At 40.8% G+C, this 19,001-nt stretch overlaps 1 protein-coding gene across 6 annotated transcripts in view; it reads right to left on the bottom strand.

The window, feature by feature from the left end:
- Positions 1 to 19,001, bottom strand: part of APP (amyloid beta precursor protein) — a 237,348-nt gene that overhangs the window by 59,461 nt on the left and 158,886 nt on the right. For all 6 annotated transcript variants that reach the window (XM_037065134.1, XM_037065133.1, XM_037065131.1 and 3 more), the window contains 2 exons: positions 15,177 to 15,251; positions 14,101 to 14,259 (listed from right to left, as the gene is read on the bottom strand). In XM_037065134.1, the coding sequence (XP_036921029.1) occupies positions 14,101 to 14,259; positions 15,177 to 15,251 (234 nt within the window). The remainder of the gene's footprint in view (positions 1 to 14,100; positions 14,260 to 15,176; positions 15,252 to 19,001) is intronic.

A 19,001-nucleotide genomic window follows, 5' to 3' on the forward strand; every position in this document is an offset into this window, starting at 1 on the left:
TTGTCCTGGAAGGACTGCCACGACCACGAGCGTGCACCGGGATGTAACGGCTCCAGTGGCCTTGGGCATTATGGCATTAAAGCTAAATCTCAAATCAGAGAACTGGGAGGCAATTTCCCTTACAACCATCACAAACAAGACCCATGCCTATAAGCTAATTATTAACGTACACATCAACTTTAAAATGAAAGAGTCTCAAAATTAGGTAAGCTTCAATTTGCTCATCTGTGCAATTAAGGCAGCAGTATCTTTCATATAGTGTGAATATTAAAAATGGTCTGTGTTAGTTATCAAGCATAATGCTTAGTCCACAGCGGGTACTGAATACACCTTTATTTCTTCGACTTACTACTTGCCTCCACACACCCCTCTCGCTTTTCTCTCTGCTAAACAGTAACAGTTAAAACTTATCAACTCTGCTAAAAGGAAGGAGACCATGTTTGAAGCGCTGTAGGCACAGTAACTCATCAGACCTTCCTAACTACTGACCTTTTACAAATTACCCTTTTCAAATGAACGCATGCCAATTTATCATCTTTTAAGTACATATATACGTAGTTTGTCAATTGTTACCTCTCAACCGCAGGACGGGTGTAGAGGCTGACACTGTTTCCCAGAGGCACTGAGGGCTAGGCACTGGTTAGGGACTCCGTCAGAGCTGGTCGTGGTGGAACAAGAACAGGCAGCCCTACGCACAGGCTCCAGAGCCCAGACTCCTCACCACCAGTGATCCTGCCTTTCAAGAAAACTCTCCAAGGGGCCAAGCTAAAGACAGTTCCACAAAGTAACTTCCAGCATTGAAAACAGAAATACATAACTGAGTGGCTAAAAACAGAGTATGTTCTAAGAGTTCTTGCCTGGATTTCCCGTTCTCGGGAGCTCAGATAATATTCTGAGACATGCTAATACCTTCTCTCAATTGTTCAGAAAACCCCTTAGCTTGTTCAATCTCTCAATTACTGCCCTTGGTTTTTGACACTTCCGCTATGCTTTGGCTAATTGTAGGGAGATTGAAGGAGCAGAAATAGCAAGATAGGAAGGGCCTCTGTCAATCCGTTTAGGATTACTGGAAAATGATTAAAAGCATTAGCTCAAAGTTAGGCTTGCGAAACATTCACAGATTCCAGTCCTAAATCCATCTTTATCTTTTACGAAGATGGATAATTAAATGGTGAGCATGCTCACTTGTTTAAAACTGCTTATCTCATTTAATACTGACATTTCTTATATGCTTCAGAAATGGATTCCAAACGTCCCACTCAAAATCCCTCCCGCAGGACACTGAGCACTGGCACGCTGGGCTCTCTGGGTTTCCCAGGCCTCCCTGGACTCCCCAGGCCTCGCTCTGCAAGGCTTCTGCTCTCCTCCCAGGGAACAAAGCTCCTGCAGGAACAATGGGCCCTAAGAGGAAGCGATGACCTCATCCTTGTTTATGTGAGCTCAGAGCACACTGTGTGTGTGTGAGTGTGTGCCTCTATGTAAACACGAACCTTTTCTTCCCAATGCCTGCGCCTCAGGCCAGGAGATGATTCAGAAAGACATCACCACGTCCCTCAACAAATGAATTACGGGTTTCTGCTCTGTTGATTTAACCAGGCAAACATATTTTCTAAGAATTATGCTTAGAGATGAAAAATACAAAAATCAGATTAGCTCTGATGTTGGAGTAGGCAGAAATCACACCAGATAAAACGGCGGTTATGCCTACACCTCAGAAAAAATTAAATATTTGTAGTTAATAAAAATAGGTAACATTTCCCTACACTTTTTTATTTTCATTTTCTCTGCACACACACACACACACAGCACTACCTTTGGTATCTGATTCATGTACATTTCATTAAAAATTGTCTTTACAACTTTTAGCCATAATACAGATCCCCAAGGTTTAAAACTAGTTATCTCTAGAACTGAATCACGTATCGCAGAATAGCAGAGAATCTAACTTGCTTAGGGAGTTTTATTTCATTCACTTTCCCAGGACATAGAAATTCCTTAAAATTTTAATTAAAAACACAAAAACACTCACACAGAAATGATAGGGAAAATATACCTGGTATCCATATAAAAATATATTTCTTAAAGTAACTTAGTATTTTCACAATACTTACATTTGAGAGGATCGTTAATATTAGAAAAAACAAGCATCGAGAATTTTGTAGCTCCTCATAAAGCTACTGATAGTAAGTGAATTTAAAAACATGTTTTTAACTTCTATGTGTATAATTTCAATCATTCTCAAGTCATAAAATCTTAGGAAACTAGTAATAACATTTTTCTGCTAAATTTCCCTTATTTCACAACTTCAATATTTTATGTATTAACATTAAAATTGGGTTTTATTGGCATTGGATGCCTAATCATTATAAAACTTATTTAAAAAAAATATAAACAAACAAGAAAAAACCCCACCGGAAATAAAAGGGAAAGAACTGCCCAGGGGACTAATTATATCCAATCCCATTTACTGTCACCAGTGTTTCCGAAAGAGTGTTTATACATAATTACCAAGTGTGTCTTTGCATCTGACTTGATATTATCCTTTTCAGACTGCACTAAATTCACAATCACGCTGGGTTTGAAAAATTCGTTTTAAAGAAATTTCTTAAAGAATTAAAAACAGGCATTACTGAAACGGATTAGACTCAACCTGCAAACAGACCTAACCTTAAGATTGACACTCTGGAATATGAACCACGTTCCTACTTTAGAATCAGAGTAGAACCCGTCTCTGGCCGCTGGCACAGGTCCCAGCCCAACAGTCCTCCCAAATATTGAACAGACCCCACAGTGCGTTCACAGTGGTGCCAACAGGACGATTCATTTCATTAATTTCAGAAGACCCTTCCTACAGCGTGGGTTTTGATGTCAGGTTCAAGCATGCAATTTGGCAGGAAATGTTATGGCCTTTACCTATGACAGACTTTTTTTGAAATTAGTTTCCCCACTTCTCAGACGTATTGCCTTTTCCACTCCGCTCTTTCCGGCAGTTTCCTAAGTCTGCCGTCCCTGGACTTAGGCTCAACCACACACCGCTCACTGACTCAATGGCCGCCACATCTGCATGAGCAGCTTTTCATTCCACAGCTCCCGTGGGAGGTATTTTGAAACAGGACTGCGGAGCTTGATTGTCCTCCCTTGATAGTTTTATGCTTGATCTAGAAATCTGGCATCTTATCAGAAGACACTTGTGCCTTAAACCATTTCCTAATGGGATGAAATGATCTGTCAAGAGCCTTTAAAAAGCCGTGGGCGAAATCCTGCCTGCCGAGGAGGAGGAAGAACACGAGTCACTTGACGGGGAGCACCCTCACCTTTCCAGGTCACGAGGGAGTTATTCAGAAAGCCCTCTCCTGAAGCATTAAATTGCACTCCAGTGGCTTCCACCCCTGTGACTGGGGAAGTTAATCACCTACCACGAAAAAGCAATTCTCTCCTGTTTTCAAAAATAGGTTCAGGGCCATTATTTTCACAGTTCTACACCTCGGATTTCAAGAAATCTTGAGCATATGAATAAAATGTACAAAATCTCTGTGTGCAGACTAAAAAAAACACACCGAGGAGAGTTAAGCCTCTTTCTGCTTGAGATGGTCTCCGTTGAGTTTAATTTGCCGTGTTGGCCTTCAGTATTTCACATGTAGCCTCGCTACTGTGAGGAAAGGTTCTGAAAACAAAGCAAAGTAACAGCCCTCTCCCACTCAAAACACACCCCCTCCCAAACAAAACAAGAACCAAGCATTCAGGGATGCTCCCATTGGAACCTTAGCATCAAACCCTTTTTTTGTGTTTCTCTTAAAAAAGTATTTTATTCATTTTTAGAGAGATGGGAAGGCAAGGAAATATTGATTTATGAGAAAAACATAAATCAGTTCCCGCTTTCATGCTCCCAACTGGAGACCTGGGCCCCAACCCAGGCATGTGCCCTGACAGGGAATCGAACAGGCGGCCTTTGGTTCGCATGACAATGTCCAACTCACCAAGCCACAGCAGCCAGGGCATCTCTATTTACCTTTAACCCTAGGAGCTGAGCTAAACCTTTAAAGTCCACTGCAAAATTCACCTACAGTATATTCCTTTTCTCAGAAGTGCACTGAAATGATTTTTAAATCTTTATTTTTATTGTTGTTCCCCCGTTGCTATCCCCTGCCCACGTTCCCCTAACCCTTCTCCCTGGCCCCCTCAATCCCTAACTCTGTTGTCCATGTCCATGGATCATTTATACTGTACTTGTCCTTTAACTAGGCCCTTTACCTTCCTGTCTCCCTTGTCCCCAGCCCACTCCTCTTTGGTCCCTGTCAGTCAGTTCCTTGTTTCCAAGCCTCTGGTTCTATTTTGCTCATTTGTTTGTTTTGTTGGCTAAGTTCCTCTTATAGATGAGATCATATGGTATTTGTCTTTTATCCCCTGGCTTATTTCACTTAGCATAGTGCTCTCCAGTTCTATCCATGCTGTCATGAAGGGTAGGAGCTCCTTTTTTTCTTTCTGCTGCGTAGTATTCCACTGTGTAAATGTACCACAGTTTTTTGATCCACTCACTTACTGATGAGCACTTGGGCTGCTTCCAGCACGTGGCTATTGTAAATAACACTGCTATGAACATTGGGGTGCATAGGTTCTTTTGAATTGGTGTTTCAGGGTTCTTAGGGTATAGTCCCAGCAGTGGAATGATTTTTGTAGTTATTAAAATTAGTATGAGAAGGCAAAACAATTCTAGTCCCAGCAGTGGAATGATTTTTGTAGTTATTAAAATTAGTATGAGAAGGCAAAACAATTCTAGGCCAAGTTGAAAACAGAAGTCTTGAGAAAGCAACTCAGGAAATGGCAGTACGTTCTTGCTCCCAACCCCCTCTGCCCATAAGCGTTTCTCAGGGGTTGAGAATGTGGAGGCGTTAGCTCCATCCATTCCTAGCACGCCCAGGTTACCACTCGGCTCTGGCTTTGTGCTGCAACAGAACACAGCAGCACCCAGGCAAACAGGAAGTCATCTCCTATCCATCCCTTCCCTCCTCCCTATGCAAGCAGACAGATGACTTCCTAATAGGAACATCACACCGAAGCCTCCATAGATTCTACCCTAACAATATATTCTACTCTTTCTCTTCCTAGGGTGGAAGATTATGTTTCTACTTTGCAATTTCATCGCAACCTTCAATTAGTCCTTTTGTTTTTCTAAATACGTCTAACAGAAGCTAGAACAATGTTAATTGTACAAGAGTAGGAGTTAACCCCAATTTGCAGATAAAGAGAGACTTCTTTTAATTAAGTCACTTGTTCCAGGTCACAGGTTATATAGATGGCAAACCTGGGAATAAAAGACAGGTGTTTACAGTCTACTAAACAATGTAGAAAAGAAGCGTGGTTCTTATCTTGTCACGTACCAATCAGTGACATTCAGTCAAAGCTGGTAGGCTGCATATTTTTTTTCCAGAACATTTTGCTAGTTCTCAGAAATAATTTATTTTGGTTACTGTGACATAGAGGAAATACATACTTGGTCTCTGCTCCGGGCCCCTGATGTACAGTTCCAAGAACTCTTGTCATTTCTCAAGTGACTGACAGGAGTATCTTTTGTTATAAAAAGTGTTTCTGTGGGTGAACAGGCTGGGGTGCGGTGTGGATGACGTGCCCAGGGAGGGCACACAAGCTCCACGCCCCTTGCCTGTGCATCTATTCTGTCTGGCTCTTCCTGAGTTCCAACCTTCTTAATAAATCACTAATGGTTACGGGAAGCATTTATCTGAGTTCCGTGAGTTGTTCTAGTAAATTACCAAACCCAAGGAAGAGGTCGGGAACTCTGATTTACAGTTTTTAGATCCCTTACTAGTGCAAGAAAAAATTCTGCAAACAAGGCAAAATAACACTCCCCTCACACACAAAACACCCCCCCCCCGAAACAAAACAAAACAAAACACAAGCATTCAGCTTCCACAAGAACCATTGCAACACACCTGTGTTTATCTTTTTTTAAAAAAAGACTTCACTTATTTATCGTTAGAGAGACGGACAGGGAGGGGTGACCTGAGACTTGCAATTGGCTCCTGGAATGGGGGCTGTCTTGTGGGACTGAGCCCTAAACCTGTGGGGTCTGTGTTCACTCTGGGTGGTGTCAGAATTATTTAATGTGAGAGAAACCCCCCCATTTGGTGTCAGAGTACTGAGCACAGAGGTAATAGCTTTTTCCTTTAGCTACAGAGACCACAGCAGCTGTAAATTACTGAAGGCACCATAAAACACCAAATTTAGGACCTGGCCCAAAGCCTGTGATTTATGTTTCTGGAGCAACTTTAGATCTAGAGCTAAGATCAGCCAACTTGACAGCAAAGAAACCCCAGAAACTGTTTGGTACTTATGTCTTAAATTCTTGTTTGGTCAAGCAGTGAAACATGCTGAAGCTCTGAACGATGGACAGAACTATTAACATGACCCAGACGGCGAAGCCCAAAGAGTCGCAGGAGCTGTAAAGGACAGATGCTTCAAATCCCACAGGCCTTTGGAAAGGGCCGCCAAATGGGCCTGACCGCCTGACAAACGGCAACTGTGACACAGTCTTGATTTCTTCAGAAAGGGGCACAATCATATGCCGTAGCTGAGCGTGTTCATTCATTGGACTTGGGCATTTTTGCTTTCTACACCCTCTACCTGGTTATCACTTTCAAAGACATTTACATTTATACTTCTAATTGCACCCTCCCCTCTTACTCTACCTGACCACAGGGCCTTGATGTACTAAAAATATCAATATTAAAAACTCAAGATAAAGGTTATAAAAACCCAGGCATTACCTGGGATCTTTCAACTGACCCACAGATGAGCTTCAAAGAACAAGCGAACTCTTGGAAACCCACGTGTAAGTTACTGTGTGTGCAGTGCACACATGTCGAGAGAGAAGATCCCTGGTTGATCTCTGTTCTTTGGGGCGGATCCCTGTAACCCCGGGCAGCTCAGTAAACACTGGGCCATTAAATAACGTGCTGTGCATTTGTAGAAAAACGAAAATATTTATGTTTTCACGTTCAAAGGTGAAATGAAAATAGATATGAATATATATACAATGCCTCTGCTGGAACGAAATCTGATATCGTGGCGCCATATGTTTTCACAGCACCTTGGGAAAAGCCATTTCAACTCTGAAGCCCGTGACCTAGTAGGGTTCTGCTCTGGAGGGAATCTCAGTAATGTATATGGTCTCAGGCACAGGACAGCCTCCAAGCCTTTCCTATATACGTCTTAATTTTCTATTTAACTTAATTCAATTTTAAAACAGAGAGACTAGTGTTTATGGCTACAAACTTAACTGCTGATCTTTACCAAGATCTGCCAAGCTTATGTATTAAGCTTGGTAAAGGTTCAAGCAAGGTAGGAGGTAATACTGAGAGGCATTACCGAAATAGCACACCAACCACTCAGCAGAATTTATAGGGTTTTGTTCAATAAATGCTCATTCTCCTATTTTTTCCTTTTCACCTACTGTTTGTTACTGGTCTGTCTTTAAATGTTCTTAAGTTTCTGAGTCCCCTTGTGTTAAACAATTTTTCAAGACTCAACTTAAAATAAATGAATGCTGAATGAGTAATTAATATGACACAGTATAATTATTTACATTTCTCAAAGATGATTTTCAACCTCGCAGCCTTTTAAGTATATTCTGATCAGCTTTACAAAATTTTGATTATTAAAAATTTCAGAGTAGAATGTCTTTAAACATCTTAGCACTGATTTGCCTCAGTACCCTCACATGTTAGACCCTCAGCAAATGATTTTTAACTTATTTACCACCTATTATATTGATGAGGAGATGTACCAGATTTACCTGGGAAATCTATGCTATTGACATATATTCTGTAAATGCTTCATATTATCTTTTGCGACCAAAACTGATGAGCAGAAAATGAGGGTTGTGGAAGACGACAGTTAGCAGTATCATATGAAAATGGAAATAACCAAGTCGAGCACCTCAGTTTCCATTTTGCTTTATATACAACTTAGACTTACACCAACATTCATGTTGGCTCAAGAATGATTTAGCTCGAACCTCCCTAGGCATTGACAAGTTTGCCTGTCACAATAGACCCATGAACAGCTGTCATTTCTCTTCTCCAATGATGGCTTCTTATTCAGTATCCAGTGCCCTCTCATTAGAATTCACCAAATGGTGTTGAACGAAACCTCGACATAGGGACAAAACCATGCTCCTTCAGGATAAGTCTCATGAATCATTCCATTCATGTTCAACCAAAGATTTATATGAAACAGTTTTCAGGAATCCCAGGAAAATTTAACATGTGGCTGAACTAATCAGAAATCAGAATGAAAAAAAGGTGCTAAAGACACCGCCGATTTTTTTCTCCACTAAATGTTGAGTTTGAATGTGAAGCAGCACCCACAGGCAGGAAATTAATTTTATTTGGATACGATGCTGCCACCATGAGAACCTGGGAGAAAGCACACAGACACGGACACACAGACACGAAGATGGACAGAAAGGAACACACGAGAACACTCCCCCCATCTCACTGCCACAGAGAAAATGCTGGGAATTTGTTAAAGTCAGAAAAATAATTAGGATGTCGTTTAACAGAAGATTTAGACTACCTGTCAAAACTCCAAAATCTAAGATACGGTTATTCATTTCTTATCTTGAAAACATTTCAAGTCTTATTAGTTAGGAGCTCCGAAGGTTTTCCAGACCTCAGCCTGCCATGGAAAGTTTATTTTAAATAGAAATTCCTATGCAGCCTTTAGTTTAACTGTACAGGACCCTACTGAAGTCTAATTGCTCTTCAGGTCACACAGAATGTTGAACAGGAAGGCAGCCTCACGGCCTTCTCTCCTTCTATGAAGCAGAACCCTGACAGTCACAGGAAGGCAGGCTTGGGTCGTACTATGCTAGTGTTTAGTCCATATTTCATGAGGCTACAAGAGCTGAATATCAGTTCTGATACAGTAAGAAGCCAGAAGCAGAAGACTGGTTGTGAAATGATAATATAGGTTCAAGTAGTACTTAACTTTGGTAGCTTGAAGGCCTCCAAAGTTGAACTATGAGAGATGCACATTTGAAGAGATATTTAACTTTGGGGGGGGGGGGTCAGAGAATTTAATTTGGGTGTGTGCGGGGGGCAGGGAATCTAACTCCTTGATGTTCCAAGGACACTTTTAGAAAAGTGAATAACCATACATTGATGTTTCTCTCCCTCTCTCCTCCCCTTCCCCTCTAAAGATAAATAAATAAAATCTTTAAAAAAAATTAAAAAAAAAAAAGAAAGAAAAGTGAATAAACTGAGTGGATTGATCCTAAGTAGACTCATAGCCCTCAAAAGATGAAGAGTTTATTCTGGGTGTATTTTTATTCCTAAGAAAATAAAACTGTTTTTAACTACTGTAATATTTGAAAAAATATTTCTAAATACGATTCAAACAATGCACTTTTACATCAGCCACTGAGTGCATTAGCTGTAGGCTTGTAATTAATCAAAAAGGAACTGTTGGGACTCACGCACGAAATTCAAGGCTGAACAAGGAAATCTAGCTGAACAAAACACCATCATGCTTGGGTTAAATACAGATGAGAGCACGGATTAAGCTGAGCTTCAAAGACTGTGGGAAAAAATCCATGTTGTTTCAGATTTTTATGTTTGCAAAGTTTGGGACTCTATGGTAGAATGCAGTTAGGGTTAAAGGGATACTTATCCTGTAATATCAGCTATAGAATCTATTAAAAACACTTAGTCTAATTCATTTCTTTATAGTCAACCTTTACTGGCTATTTCCCTATTTTCCAGGCACTGTTAAGTAGGAGGGAGACCTGGGAAATATCTATTTATGGCTCCAGTATAAGATGTGACCTTCCATAGACAATAACTGGTGAGCTTTTGATTTATGTCTTTCAATAGTAATATATAAAAATAGTCTTCAAAGAGGGATTTAGAAGTTTCTCGCATTTTCCAAAGTGCAGAGCTAAGTGCCTCATCAAGCCGTATGTTCACATTTGAATAAAGCGCTCAGACAAAGATGGTGACAGCACAGAGATGACAGGCCAGGCCACGACCCCAGGCCCGTGACTCCCCACCTCCAGCTGTCAGCACACCGGAGAGCGTTGCGCATGCCCAGGTGAGCATTCCACAGGAATCCCTGGATCAATCAACAACAGCTGGATTTTTTTCACAGTAAAACAGTTCTTCCTAATCCAGTTTTTAATTTTAATTCCAAGTAAACATGCTATCTAATTCTATACAACGTGACCACCAGGCCCAGAACAAGCATGATTATGACCAATCTGAAAATATCCCGTGGCCTCAGCCCATGTTCTTCTTGTTGTTGTCTTTCCAGTGCTGGCCGAGGGGCTGACCTGAAAGCCGGGAAGTGCGCACTGGTGAAAGACTCCATGCAGTCCTCATCTGGTTTGTGCTCTATTAATGACCACCAGGCAACGATCGTACTTCAGAGACTGGGCTTGGACTGAAACGCTTTACTAAATGTCAGCTATGACGATTCTGGTCTCAACACCCACGACCCTGCCCTGCTCTGGCAAAGGATCCCAACGGCCCCGCCTCCCCACCCGAGTCCTCTACAAAAAGAGTAAGCACAGGACTTTTGCTCCAAAGAGACAAATGGAATTTTACTGAGCAGCGTTGGAACAGATTTTTTTTTTTTCTGAATAGAAAATAAAAATGCTCATGTGAGTCTTCTTTTTCAAAAGCTTTCTGTTTGGAGAGGAAGCACGGTCTAGTAAGAGAGCATACAGTGGCCAACTGTGACCCACTGCCCCGCCCTGTCCACTGCCAGTGGTGTCACCCGGGACCAGCCACTCGATCTCAGTGACGTCATCAGCAGAACAGGGCCAATACTGTCTTGCTATCTGGGAGAGCACCAGGAGCTGTCGTATGGCTCCTCAAAGCTTTCAGTACTGTAACTTTACAACAGAAAGAAAACTCAAAATGATGAAAGGAATCAGGGCAAATGGTTGGCTTTTTGGTCTAGTTACATAATATACACACAGGCTGTCACTTCCCACCAAGATCAAGAAAGAACAAACAGATTTATCTGCCACCTGTAATGACCAAAAAAGAGGAAAAAAAAATAAAGGATATGTTTCAACAATATATCAGACATCAGGTGAAGGACAGTGAACATGGAGAAATGGGAAACAACTGAGGTGAGCTCCACAAAAGCCTAAGCGACTGCCATGAGTTTCTGGGCTGTGGCTCCAGGCGTGGGATCCCCGGTGGAGCCTGGTGGACTCCCGCAGTTGAGTATATGGAGTGAGGGATGGGAGAGATGAAGGCGGCCAGCAGTCTCGGCAGAGCGTACTGGAGAGGAGGGAGTCGCTCAGAGAGAACCCAGAGATTTGCATGCAGACCATGCCCCTTGAGGATGTAGCTGACTAATGACCAGTATGTGTACATGAATGTACAAAACTAATCAAGGCCACAGAACAAAAATCAGTCAAAAGAATTAGAAGAAACAGTGTCTGACATTCACACAAGGCCAGGAATAGTACCTGTTTCTACCATCTATGTGGGAAAACTCAACATCGTGGTAGATTACTCAGAAGGATCTTGCTTTATTGGAGAATAATAAGCTATAAACTGGTAACTGCTCTGATCCCACCTAACAAATCTTAAAAGCAAAATTGTTTCCAAGTAATTTAACTACATTGCAGAACAAAGCTCAAGAATAGTTAGTTCCAGGCATACAAAGATTCCCAGCACTCAAAAAGGTACAATTCACAGTGTCTGACAGCCAATAAAAAATTAGTAGGCACAAAATGATGCAGAAAAATATTACTCATAAAAAAATTAATCAGAATTAACCCAAAGGTCACACAGATGTTAAAAGTAGCAGCCAAGGACATAAAAAGAATTACTATAATGCATCTTATAAGTCCAAAAAAGGTAAGTAGAGATATAAAACATATGAAAAAAACAAAAACCCAGATTAAACTTCCAGATATGAAAACTACAATGTATAAGACAAAAAATAGCCAGATTGAAATACAACATAGCATATCATAATTGAACTATTCAAAATTAGTATAAACAAAAATCTTAAAAGTAGAAAGATAAAGATGTATTGTTTACAGAGACAAAGAAAAGGATGATATCGGTACTCTTTTTGGAAACAATGCAAGCAAGTAAACAATGGAGTATTATTATTACGGTAGTTAAAAAAAAACAACAACAACGTCCATCCCAGAATTCTATACCCAACAAAAATGTCTTTCAAAAATAAAGGTGAAATAAACATATTTTTAGACAATCCAAGCAGAAGAATTCTTCACAAATCTATATGGATTAAAAGAAGTTTTAAAGGATGTCATGCAGGTAGGAGAAAAATGATTCCGGGTGGACCTACAGAATGAATAAAGAGCACCAGGAATGGTAACTATACAGGTAAGTAAGTATTTTTCTCATTTAGTTACAGCTTTTTTAAATGGTATTCTTTCCATGATCATTTATTGCCTTTATACCCTCTTCCTTTAAAAGATAATTGACTCTTCCAAGAAAAATAAAAATGATAGAGTGAAGAAATTGTGCCAAGCACAGGCCAAAGACAGGACATGGGGAATGGAAGCACTTTGTTCATTGTGAGTTTCTTATACGTGAAGGGGTGTATCATTGTGAAAAGTTACAAATATTTTCTATAGACCCCAAAGTGAACACTAAAATAACAAAATAAAGAGTTACAGCTAAAAAGGCAACCAAGGACATAAACTAGAATTATAAATATATATTCAATTAGTGCAAAAGGTAGCAAAAAAGAAAAAAAACACACAGATGGGATACATGGAAAACAAACAGCAAGATGATAGATTTAGACATAACTGTACCTACGACGTCATTACACAGTCTTCTCAGTTAAAGGCAAGACCCAATTACAGGCTGCCTCTAAGAAACCCACTTCAAATACAAAGATAAAGAGGTAAAACAAAAGTGCAAGGATGGGAAGAGGATACACTATGATGACATTAACCAAAACAGAGCTAGAATAGCTTAATTAGTATCAGACAGTCATTTCAGAGCAAAAGAGAATATACTAGGGATAAAGGGTGTTTGATGATGAGTAAGGGGGCGTGAAAGAGCACATAGCAACCCCGAATGTTTCTGTCCCTAAAAACAGAGGCTCGGAATATACAGAGCAAACCCTGACAGTGTCACCTGAGAAACAGACCAACCCACAATTCAGAGCTGGAGATTTTGGTACCCTTCGCCTCATCATGGGCAGTGCAAGTAGCCCTAGTGTACACACGCTCATCTTCAGAGTATTGCTACGCCCAAATGAGCGTCTCCCACCAAGCCTCACGGAGGGAATCTGCACTTGCATCGCTCGGGAAGCCTCCATGGGCATTTGTCACTCAAAGTCACACACAGGGCTCCTCGCTGCTGATGCCCCGACAGACTAGAGCTGCTCCGGAGACTGTGGCCGCTGCTCTGAGCAGGAAATTCTGGTTCGAGTCTCTCTTATTCCACTTAAAATCCTGATAGCTCGGTCTAATCTAAATTTTTCTTGACCTCACATGTGGTCAAGAAAAGTTGAGATTTACTGTCTGGTATGAATTGAACTATTATTCTAGCTTTGTTTTGGTTTATGTTATAGTGTGTCCTTGCTTCTATCCTTGCGTTTTTGTTTTACCTCTTTCTCTTTACATTTGAAGTGGGTTTCTTAGAGGCAGCATGCACTTGGGTCTTCCCTTTTCATTGAGAAGACTGTTTAATGAAGTTATAGGTACAGTTATGCCTAAATTACATATGATGAGGAGGCTGGGGTAGGTTCCATCCAAAGTGGTTCCCTGATTTCAGCTCTACCGGGAGAAGCCACCATCCCTGGCAAATCACCTCAAGTCAGGCCTTGCGCTCGGAGTCCCTGGGAAGCCTGCCTGAATCCTATGTGGAAAAATGTGTCTGCTGTGCCGAGCCAGCCCTCTGGAGGCAGCTGCCCTGAGACCCTTTAACCTTCGAGAAGGAATGAATGGACTTGTCAAAGCTCTGAACAACGGTGCTCACAGCTTTCCCCCCGACTGCCTCCTCACGGCCTTCAGTGCCCAGAGTCCACAGACCCACTGTCCGGGCTGTGCCCTGAAGTGGGCCGTGAGGCCAGACCTACCCGCGGGGGAACGGCCTGCAGAGCGGTGATGTAGTTCTCCAGGGCCAGGCGACGGCGGTCGTTGAGCATGGCCTCCACGCGGGCCATGTGAGTCTCCACCAGCTGCTGCCTCTCGTTGGCTGCTTCCTGCTCCAGTGACTCCACCTTCTCCTGGAAATGCTGCCATTGCAAACACATACATGGGTCATTGGGAACCGAACAAGCCGGACGGGGCAGTGTGCTCAAGTCATTGAAGAGGGACATCAAATTTCATTTCATTCAAAGACTTCATAGTCATTCCAACCTTCTGACTGATTCAGCATGTTTTATGGGTTACCTCCCTTTCCTGGACTCTATCTCCACACTTAATTCCTCACTGCCAGTCATTATTTTACATGGTCTTTGAAGACTACTTCGACTAACCATAATGCAGGATAAATTTATTTTTTAAAGATTTTATTTATTTATTTTTAGAAAGAGGGAAAGGGAAGGAGAAAGAGAGGGAAAAAAAACATCAATGTGTGGTTGCCTCTTGAGCATCCCCTACTGGAGAGCCTGATCTACAATCCAGGCGTGTGCCCTGACTGGGAATTGAACTAGCGACCCTTTGGTTCACAGACTGGCATGCAATCCAATGAGCCATACCAGCCAGGGCAATTTATGTCTTTTTGAAACTCTAAATTACACTGCATATTAAAAATATTCCTCTTTTATCCAAAGTATTTTAATTTAAGAAAATGACCATGATATATTTACTTAAGTTAATTTTGAGAGGAGCTGTCATTAAAAATGGCAGTCATTACATAATTTTTGCCAGGGGAAGAAGCAGCAGAAGATTATGGCCACCAAACAGACAGACTATTGATTAAAAAGTAGACTGCAAGTTACGGTACAAGTTTTATGGGAAAGAACAATCACCTGAGCTAATTGGGACCAAATATAAGGCAGGATTTAAGCAACTCAGTACTAGACAACGACGAGCAGTAATCCACATTGAAGAGAATACGAACAATCACACATGAGTGTGTAGGGCACTTTATGAATGGGGCGGGGGGTGCTGGCGTGCACCTCTTCATGAGAACAGGCTCAGCTTTTACCTGGATAACTGCTTTCTTATCAGCTTTAGGCAAGTTCTTTGCTTGACGTTCTGCCTCTTCCCACTCTCTCATGACCTACAAAACAAGAAAACATTTCAATTTAAAATCATAGCTCTTTTTTCGAATACAGATTTAATGAGCTAGATTGTTTTTCTTCTATACTTAACATTTTAAACAATTATCACATCCCCAGTCTTGTTCCAATAATATTTGATCTCCCACTAAGATGTAAATCTATACCCGTAGTGGGTTGAACATAAATATTCAAATTTATTTTAGCAATGTGGCCCTTTGAAGCAAAGGCGGTCTGTTTTTCTTTTCCTGAGAAATGGCTGAAGGTCATTCTACTGGATGTGCACAAACATTGACAATTCATAAAGGACACCTATTTCCTGAACAAGGTTTTCCAACATTAACTTGAACACCCTGGTTTCAGTCTTTTGGGAAAGCAAGTTATAAAATTTCAGAGTATGGGGGGAGCACATATAACATGTTATGAGGGTGCAGACATGCCATGAACCAAGCGCCAAAAAGCAGTGCGTACTGGAAGAAAGAAAAGAATACTTCTATTGTCAGGAACCCCGAGATCCACCCCGCTGAAGGAGTGGTGGGTAATTAGAGCCCTTGGCTTACCAACCCACACCATGAACAGCAACAATGCCCTGAATCCCTCTAAAATTCCCAGAGAGTACACATATTGTATGTTCTGAATGCAGTAAAATGTATTCTTGGGAAGTAATGCTAATTTAATGACCAGGCTAATCCATTTTGTAGAAAAATATATTTCCTCCCCTCAGCCTCGCTGTTCACCTAGCATTTCCCTGAGACAAGTTCTCTCATTGATCTGAATGCAGAGGAAGAGTCTGCAGTTGCTGAAAACACAACCCCCCCAGCCCTGCAAAAAAAAAAAACCGGCTTGAAATTCTTGCCCACCCACAGTGGCCTTTCCCTTTTTAAGTGTACTACTTGGTGCCAACTAGTGTTTTTTGTTATTGTTGTGGGCTTTTTCCCCTTGGTGCCACTCACACCTGAGGTAGGTAAAATGACGGCCAGAAAGATCGAGGAAGCAAAACACAGGTCTGGGGACAGTTGTTTACCGGCACGCTCTGGATTTCCAAAGCAGGACACAACTTGATTTCTGTTCGGTAAGAGCTTGTTATTTATAGGTGTTTATTCCTAAGGAATTGATTTCTCTGACGTCCTTCAAGATTACAAAAAAGGGCTCAGAGTAAATAACCATTGACAGGAAAGTTCTTTGAGATAACACCCCATTAAATCACCATGTGGGTTTTTAATTAGATACTTTATTGTACACTAACACTGATTGGTTGGAAAAGATACAGGACCAGTGTCCTGTGTTGTTTTCATGAAATTATGCAGCGAATATAATGAAATTTATTTTCAGCTATACTTGACAAGCGTATTAAAAATGACCTAAAAAGTTCATAGCCAAATTGGGAAAAATGCCCCACTGCTATGAAAAGAACAGGACACAAAAGAAAAGAAACATATTGTCCCAGATGTTTTGGTGTCTCTGAGAGTTCATGAAGAGCACTAGTGCGGAGGGGTCTACTGAAGACCACCTTTGCTTTTATGGATGAGGGATAAGCCTTGCATTACAAATATTTCAATTTCCTGCTTCAAGCATGTTCACAGTGGTGTCATCCTATCATGTATTCTTTAGAAAGGAGTCTCAAAATTAGTTTGAGGGATGTCAAATGTTTTACTAGAACGTAAAAAACTGATTTTTCATATTATATTTAAATTCTTACAATCTCATTGTGTCTATTCAGAATCTGAACTTACAGCTTTAAGAAGAGACATAATGGAATACTTCAGATTTATTTAGCCAGTAAACTGAAAATAAACATTTCCAGAGAAATGAAATAAAAGGCTAATTTTCAGAGAAATTTAACAATATCCTATCCCCTCACAAATAAAACAATCCACCTATAATGTCCCACTGAAAGATACACACACCTCCCTCTGAACAGCGTCTTCCAGTGAGGTAGTGGGTAACAGCTAATACAACTGCTGGCCTTAGAAATACCAGGTCCAGTGTTGAGTGCTTTACAAAACCTACCTTATTTCACTGATTCCTCACAACAGCCTAGGAGACTAGGCACGGTCCTCCCTGTTTTTGAGCCACAGTTAAGTACCTGCTCAAGGTCACGCAGGAAAAGGATGGAAAAGGAAAGACATATACCAAGATCTTCGGGGCTCTAAAGACCATGCTTTGTCCCCTGTGGCCCAGGTGGCTCTTATTAAGTGGCAAATCTAGCAGATGAACTAATTTTATTTATATCTGGTGATCACAGGAAGGGCCATTCTGAGATATTGATGCTTATCTTAAAAATAACACATTTAGAATAAGGTCAACTTTTGTTTTAAAGAACAATTTAAGGGTACAGTAAAGCTGCTAAGTTCATAACTAATAAAAGTACTTCTAAACTGTTTGGCATCTTCTGTTTACTAGATACTATTCCTAACATATAGCAACAGAAATCTACAAGTTTAGCATTACCATGAACCACCACCACAAAAGCCAAAATAAACAAAATCCTCTGTATTTATAAGAAAACAACAACAACCACAATACAAGTAATTAAAAGGACTCTTTTTTTAATTAAAAATTCTCAGGTGGTTGCTACCTATAGTCTTATAAAGAGGTTTTCCACTGCATGCACAAAACTGCCAGCATCTTCAGGATTTATGGATCTTCAGTGAGTTGGTAGATTCATGCAGAGACGATGGATGGTGGACAACTAATACGGAGAGATTTAAGAGGCAGGCAAATTCAAAGTCGGACAGTCCCCAGAATTCAGTGCCATAGATTATGGAGACAATCTCACTTCCTCATGACCTCTGGAATCCAGCAGAGGCTGGATTCGAGACTGCATTCTCGGCTCCAGGATAACATCCCTTAAATGACCTCATATAACTAATGACTAGAAGATGAAGAAAATCTATAAAAATGTAGATAGAGGCACTAAGTCATGGGTTAAATAGATGCGCTCAAATAAAATTAAGTTACTACTCTAGGAGAGATTAATAATATCTAATACTAGTAGAGAATTTGAACTACAGTTATCTTAATAAAATCAAAACAACAAAGGCCAAACAATGCCTTTGGGAAAAGGGAAAATGGCTCAGGGAAAAACAATGTAGGATTTACAGTTTTTAAAAATAATGACTGAGTTCAAGTAAGAAATGCAAGGTTAGTAAAATGACTTATATAAACTCATAGGGACTAAAAGTTTACAATTCAGCTAGAAAGATAATACTTTACACACACAGGGTCTGTCGGGAAAAACTCCAGCCATTGCCAATATAATGAGAATGGTTTGCACGACATTGATGTAACCTGACAGCCAAGCAGAAAGGACTGGAATGCACATGCGTGAACAATGGCGACGTCACTGTACTAGTCAGTGGGGGCGGTAGATGCCACTGAGTGAGCATGTGCACTGTGTGGCTGTCACATTCAAAATGAGTGAGTACAGCAATGAATCTGTATCAAAATTTGCTTTAACAAAATGTTGCTTGTCAAGCTTGAACATTCCTCCTGGAAACTATTCAGATGATTCAGAAAGCCACAGCTACGGGCCACTGGTGATTGGCAGCTTCATCACAACAATATGCTTGCTCATACATCACATCTAGTGCAGAGTTTCTGGTGAAACATCCAATCACCTACGTGACTCAACCCTCCCACAGCCCAGATTTGGCACCCTGTGACTTCCAGCTTTTTCCAAAACTAAAATCACCTTTGAAAGGGAAGAGATTTCATATAATCAATGAGATTCAGGAAAATACAACAGGGCA

Source organism: Sturnira hondurensis, unplaced genomic scaffold (genome assembly GCF_014824575.4).
Source record: "Sturnira hondurensis isolate 20B ecotype Veracruz unplaced genomic scaffold, ASM1482457v3 Scaffold0015596, whole genome shotgun sequence".
NCBI lineage: Eukaryota > Metazoa > Chordata > Mammalia > Chiroptera > Phyllostomidae > Sturnira > Sturnira hondurensis.